This window comes from Micromys minutus (assembly GCF_963924665.1).
Source record: "Micromys minutus genome assembly, chromosome: 16".
NCBI classification, from domain to species: Eukaryota; Metazoa; Chordata; class Mammalia; order Rodentia; family Muridae; genus Micromys; species Micromys minutus.
Genome location: NC_137985.1, coordinates 14,438,781 through 14,445,854, shown reverse-complemented (window position 1 = coordinate 14,445,854; position 7,074 = coordinate 14,438,781). Strand labels below are relative to the sequence as shown.

At 39.0% G+C, this 7,074-nt stretch overlaps 1 protein-coding gene and 1 pseudogene across 2 annotated transcripts; both read left to right on the top strand.

Moving 5' to 3' along the window:
• The first annotated feature begins 532 nt into the window (after nt 1-532).
• LOC308431307 (serine/arginine-rich splicing factor 10-like) lies at nt 533-2,024 on the top strand (annotated as a pseudogene). The gene has a single exon. The product of its transcript is annotated as a serine/arginine-rich splicing factor 10-like (transcript).
• Nucleotides 2,025-4,841: 2,817 nt separating this feature from the next.
• Nucleotides 4,842-6,074, top strand: LOC308430865 (upstream-binding factor 1-like protein 1; the record flags this gene model as incomplete). The annotated part of the gene is made up of 1 exon (XM_080930144.1): nt 4,842-6,074. One exon carries the CDS (start codon nt 4,842-4,844, stop codon nt 6,072-6,074), a length of 1,233 nt encoding a protein of 410 aa, XP_080786270.1.
• Between the last annotated feature and the right edge of the window lie 1,000 nt (nt 6,075-7,074).

The following is a 7,074-nucleotide window of genomic DNA, read 5'->3' as shown; positions in this document are numbered from 1 at the left end:
CCAGAATTTTTCAACGTGTTCTTAGAGAGAAATAATTTCTCTATAATTTCTGGTTTCTTTAACGGAACAGAACTGAACAGATGACTGTAAAATTAACTGGGTTATAGGATATGGCCTGAGTTGGTTATCTCACATGCACATACTGAGAATCTAGTAATAAGGCTGGACATCTCTGCATCACAAATATGGCCCTGGAGTCCTGGTGGATTTTTAAAAAGTCAGTTGTCCCCAGTCTATGTGGGAATCCAGATGAAGCAAAATTGAATATTGGCCACAGCAATAAGATAAAACTGCCAGATGTTAAAGCAACTAAGCAAAAGGCAACAGCTTCTTCCATGTCCTTTTATGTGGGCTTCCATGAGGTGTGGTGAAGATTTAGACAGCGTATGCCTACTTCAAATGATCTGATTAAAAGAAATTTGTACTCAGAGCTGGAGAGATGTCTTAGTGGTTAAGAACACTGCCTGCGGTGTGTGAGTGGATGTAAGCCGCCGCCGGAGCTGCAGACAGTTTGCCGAGCCCCGACGCCGTCATGTCCCGATACCTGCGCCCCCCCAACACCTCTCTGTTTGTCAGAAACCTGGCAGACGACACCAGGTCTGAAGATTTACGTCGGGAATTTGGTCGTTATGGTCCAATAGTAGATGTTTATGTTCCACTTGATTTCTACACACAGCGTCCAAGAGGATTTGCATATGTTCAATTTGAGGATGTTCGTGATGCTGAAGATGCTTTACATAATTTGGACAGAAAATGGATTTGTGGGCGTCAAATTGAAATACAGTTCGCACAGGGGGATTGAAAGACACCAAATCAAATGAAAGCCAAGGGAGGAATGTATACAGCTCTTCACGATATGACGATTATGACCGATATAGACATTCTCGAAGCTGAAGTTATGAAAGAAGGAGATCAAGGAGTCGCTCCTTTGATTATAACTATAGGAGATCTTACAGTCCTAGAAATAGACCGACTGGAAGACCACGGCGTAGCCGAAGCCCTTCCGACAACGATAGATTCAAACACCGAAATCGATCTTTTTCAAGATCTAAATCCAATTCAAGATCACGGTCCAAGTCCCAGCCCAAGAAAGAAATGAAGGCTAAATCACGTTCTAGGTCTGCATCTCACACCAAAACTAGAGGCACCTCTAAAACAGATTCCAAAACACATTATAAGTCTGGCTCAAGATATGAAAAGGAATCAAGGAAAAAAGAACCACCTAGATCCAAATCTCAGTCAAGATCACAGTCTAGGTCTAGGTCAAAATCTAGATCAAGGTCTTGGACTAGTTCCAAGTCCAGTGGCCACTGATAATATAAATCACGATACTTCTAGGCATGTATCATTCATTTACTCATAGTTTGGTATACTTAAATTATCAGGAATACAATGTTGCAATGATGCTTTTAAAAACAAACAAACTTAACTTGTTAGTTTTCCCTGTATTGGGCAATGGTTATAATTAAAATCATACGCTGTTGAGAAGCCACTCTTAAGAGTCCAGTTTGTTTAATGTTATGGGCAGCTACCAATTTGTGGTGTCTCTGTATATTTTTGTAAAGATTCTCGTTTTTTATGCTTGAAGTATTTGGTGAAAAGATGTTGGTGACCATAATTTGCAACATTGACTTATTAAATAAATTTTCATATTCATATTTGGTAGAACTGTTAACCTAGAAATGTAGCTTGCTAATAAGATAGAATGATACAGAAATGAAGTGGTAGCCACATTACAACACTGACTGCTCAGACACTTAGGTTCAGGGTGGACCTTTATGTCTTGTCAAGATGTCTAAGCCCATGATGATTATTTATGATGCAATGTGGAATAGTTCTTTTGTTAACTCCACTGTCTGGGGATTGATGCCAACTGGATTACATAGTGTTTTCAGGGAGACTGACCTTTTCACTGAAACATGGAGCCTTCACTGCATTCCCCACCTCAATCCCTGCTGGTTTCTAAGATTTGAAACATTAAAGCATAAGGGAAACACCTTCCCCTTAAGTTTTGAGTGTGTCGATGATCCCAGAAATGATTTTAAGGGGAAAAGACTGTTCTTAGCATAGTTTCTCTAAAATTTAACTATTGTTGGTCCTTGTTATTTAGGGGTTTTGTTGTTTGTTTTTTGTTAGAAACAAGTAAACTGTCCGAAAATACATTGTTCGTTTATATGCATAGTGTAAAACCAACGGAATTTTGATGCTCACAGCACTTGACGTGCATTTGTATCAAAATCTGCCTGTTCTTCATAGGGGAGGCTTGCCCTTCACACCTCAGTTTATTCATGTGAGACAAGTTAAGATGACACGCCTAGGTGATTCTGTGGTGCCGTGAAGTTTTTGGGAAAAGTTAAGTTTTAAGCAGAAGCCACATCAGTCTTTGGTAATGTAGGACATAACTAGAAAAAATAACGAAATGATACCCTTAAATATTTATAATTTCTAGTACTTCCAGTTGTTTTGGCGGCAATAACGTGACTTGAAATGTCCAGTGTCATTTCAGAATACAAAGCTAGCATCTCTGAGATCTTAGACTCCTTGCTTACAGATGTGAGTGAGATACTGTGGGTGATCCTCCCAGAGGATTACCTTTTTTTTTTTTTTCTTTCAGTTTTGTTTTAAAAAATCTAGTCCTTGCTTGTAGACAACAAAAGATGATTTTAAGAACTGTTTGTGGAGTGCGTTTGGAAGATTAATTCTAGAACCTTTGTATATTTAATAGTATTTCTAACTTTTGTTTCTCTACTGTTTGCAGTTAATGTCCTTGTTCTGCTATGCAATCACTTATATGCACGTTTCTTTAATTTCTTTAGATTTTCCTGGATGTATAGTTTAAACAACAAAGTCTATTTAAACTGTAGTGGTAGTTTGCAGTTCTAGCAAAGAGGAAAGTTGTGGGGTTAAACTTTGTATTTTCTTTCTTATAGAAGCTTCTAAAAAGGTATTTTTATATGTTCTTTTTAACAAATATTGTGTACAACCTTTAAAACATCAATGTTTGGATCAAAACAAGACCCAGCTTATTTTCTGCTTGCTGTAAATTAAGCAAAGATGCTATAATAAAAACAAAATGAAGGAAAAAAAAAGAAAAAAAAAGAAAAAAAAGAACACTGCCTGCTCATCTTGAGGTCCTCAGTTCAATTCCCAGCAACCACATGGTGGCTCACAACCATCTGAATTGGGATCTGATGCCCTCCTCTGGTGTGTCTGAAGACAGCAGCATTGTACTCATATAAATAAAATAAATCTTAAAAAAATGTATTCAAGGAGGTGTGGTGTCACATGCCTTTAATTCCAGCAGATGGGAAACAGAGGCAGATATATCTCTGAGAAATGAAGGCCAGCCTAGTCTATCCAGTGAGTCCTAGGTCAGACCTACATAATATAAAGGCCCTATTTCAGAGAGGAAAGAAGAGAATACCCTACTGGAGTACCAACAAGCTTAGATTTAACTAAACCAAGATTGACCATCACAGTAAGATTCTTTGAATTTATTGCCAAGCCATTGTTGAGAGGATCTATGATAGATTCTACCTCACCAGTAGCAGAACAACAAAATAGCAAAGAGACAAAAATAACACTCAGGGTAGGCTTAGAGGTCTAAAGAAGGATGTAAGATAATTGAATCATGCAACTATGTAAAGACTCCACCTAAGGATGAGGCTTCCAGTTCTCCTATGCTTAGCTGCAAGCATCTTCCAGTGTATCAGTTTGACTCCAGTAGAGCCTATAAAGAGGCACCCATATCAGGATCCTGCCAGTAAGCACTACTTTGTATTAGTAATAGTGCTTGGGTTTATTCGATGCATATGGGATAGATTCCCAGGTGAGGCAGTCTCTGGATGCAACAGAACTCTAGGGGCAATTTCATTCCATTGAGTCAGTTGCTCTGCAGAGTCCCTGGGAAGTCATCAGACTGTGGTGTCAGTGGTACAGTTAGTTGCCTTGTGTGCAAAGGAACTCCTAGGGTGCCTTCAGGCTGTGGTGTGGTGCCTGGTGTGCATGTGATCTCCTGGGATGCCGAAGAATTTGGTGTTTTCAGAGGAGCAGACTAGCTGGCAGTCTGCACTGACAGAAGTCCCAGGCCAGAAGTGGAATGGAATTCAGGGGAAGGGATTCTGGGGTTTAGGGGTGTGATGGAGTCCACTGGGCTCCCAGCAGCAGATCTCTAGGGATGCCTGTAAGATTTGCCTTGTTCAAGACAACAGAGTCATGTTCTCTTTATTCTTTTTATGTTTGACTTTTATTCCATCCCGAGGGATGCTTTTATTTTCTGTCATGTAAGCCTCTCCAGCCTAGTGTTTATTTCATTTTCCTTTGATTTTCTGAGTCTTACTGTGTCATACTGATCATCCTAGAATTTGATATATATATATATATATATATATATATATATATATATATATATATATATATATATATATATATATATATATATATATATATCAGGCTGCTCTTGAATTTACAGAGATTTGCTTTCCTAGTGCTCAGATTAAATGTGTGCACCACCACAACCAGCATTATTTCCTTATTTTTTTTGGGCAAATTCTAGTAAGATTTCCATATAAGCAAAAAAACCTATTTCAAAAGGAGGAATTATCCATTTCCATTGTTAATAGAATATTACTCTGATTTTTTTTTCATAAATTACAAACATGAAGTTAAACTTTTTTTTTTTTTTTTTTTTTTTTTTTTTTTTGCCTCAGAAATAAAGATTCACACAGACTGTGGAAATCAGAAGCTATGAACTAAGTTCTCTCTGTCTCTGTCTGTGAGACTACAGAGGTCAAGCTGCTGCTGAGGCGTTTGCACAACAGAGATATTAGTTGGGCACATTAATGGCACCATATGATAACCAAGCCCTATGGTCTGAAACAGACATTCTGAAGTTACTGGAATGCTTGAAGAAGAATATCCCATCAGATGACTTCAGAGAATTCAAAAACAGTCAGGCAGACCTAGACTGGAGCAATGTAGCATTTGGACACTTTTCAGGAGAAGTGTGCAGACAGAAATGGATGGAGATTTCTTGTAATTTAAGGAAGTTCCGCACACTGAAAGAATTAGTGCTGGAAGCCAAAGAACTTATTAAAAAACCTCACAAAAATAATACAGTCAAAAAACATCCTGACCAACCCAAAAGACCCTTGACTGCTTATCTGCGCTTTTACAAGGAGCAGCGACCCAAATACCGTCAGAGGTATCCTGAGTACAGCAATGCTCAGCTGACCAAAATTCTGGCTAAAAAATACCATCAGCTGCCAGCAGAGGTAAAGCAGAGATATATCCAGGACTTCAAGAAGGAGAAAGAAGAGTTTCAGAAAAAAATGACTCAATTAAAGGAAAACCATCCTGTTTCAGGGTATCTTAAAAAATCTGTGGTGCCCCCAAGTCACCAAACCAAAGTCTCTAAGAAGTCACAAGGAGATACAAAAAACGTAAAGTCTCTTCTTAAAACAAAATCTCCCAAAACATTTTCCTTAGATATAAAATTTCAGGGAGAACCTAGAAAACCCCCTATGAATGCATATCATAAATTTCACCAAGATTCATGGTCAAGTCCAGAACTGAGGCATCTGTCCTTTAGGCAGCGCTGGGTTGAGATTTCTAGGCGTTGGGGTCGAGTCCCAGAGGACATGAAACAGTTTTATAGCAGACAAGCTGAGAAGCTACAGAAACAATACTGGGTGAAGCTGGACCTCTGGCTCAAGAGATTGTCACCTGAGGGATATGCTGCATACAAAGAGGCAAAGTTCATCTGTAGTAAGGGAAAGAACATGAGCATGTCTGGAGGCAGAAGCCACAAGTTTGGACGAAGAGATGATCTACAGTCCTCAGAGAACGGACTTCAAGTAAAGCTTGTAGAGGTAGAGGAAGTGCTGGATTCTGGGTCAGATTCCTCAGAGACTGAATGGGACCATCATGGTGGCTCCCGGGTATCCAGGCATGATCTGGTGGATGATAGCGAGGAGGAAGGCTTTAGCAGCTCCTCAGATTTTCGAAGCTCCTCAGATTCTAGCTGTACAGATGAAGATGACGAAAATTTTCCTCAGGGGAACCTTTACCATTAGAGTCCATCTTAGACAGCATTATATTCTAAACCATTGTTTAACGCCATAAAAGTAAAACCCAGGGCATTTCTAAGAGGTAGAGAATTGTCCTCTCTGTATTTTTGTGGTGAGACACGAGTGGGTGCGTGGGTGGGAGAGCAACCTTATAAAAGCTGTTGGAGGGTGAGATGGAATAGGGGGGTTGTGGAGGGGAAACCGGGATGGGGATAACATTTAAAATAGAAATAAATAAAATAACCCAGCAATTTTTTTTTTTTAATTCTTGGTGCTCTTATTTATCTCCAGCACATGATTTCTTTCTTTTTTTTTTTTTTTTTGCCATACTTTCTCCTTTTTACCATAGACCAGTATAAGTATTATCAATAATAAACATACCACAGACTCAACATTCTAGAGTCTTTTGTTTGATTTTGAGACATGTTTTCTGAGTTTTATAGACCTAGCTATCCTTGACCTTGTTAAATCTATATGTCTTGCCTTGAGCATACACGGATTCATCTGCTTTTGCCTCCCAAGTAATAGAATTACCACAGTGTGTATCACAGTATCTGGCATCATTATGCAATCTTGAAATTTTCTGTGGCTAAGAAATTTATTACTTTTACATTTCACCCCGGGCAAATTGTTAGGCCAAGAATGGAAGGAAGCCAGATTCTTTTCCAAAACACAAACTCTCCCCACACCAGTTGTGAATATTGCTTATTATCGAAACCTACCTCTGCAGATACAACTCCAAAGTTTCCATTGTGTTTAGAACTACAGTCTTCCATGCTCTATTAGAGTAGTTTGCTAGGCTCTACTTGCAGTGTTCTACCAATTTTGTAGTCCAAATTTACAAAGACTTGCACTATCTGTGGGGGGTGGAGGGAGAACCAAAACAACAAAAGGACCACCACCAACAACAACAACAATAATAACATGGTCTCTGGTACAAACTCCTGTACTAGCTACTATTCTGTTTCTATGATGAGATACCATGACAAGGGAGGAAATAGAAGGG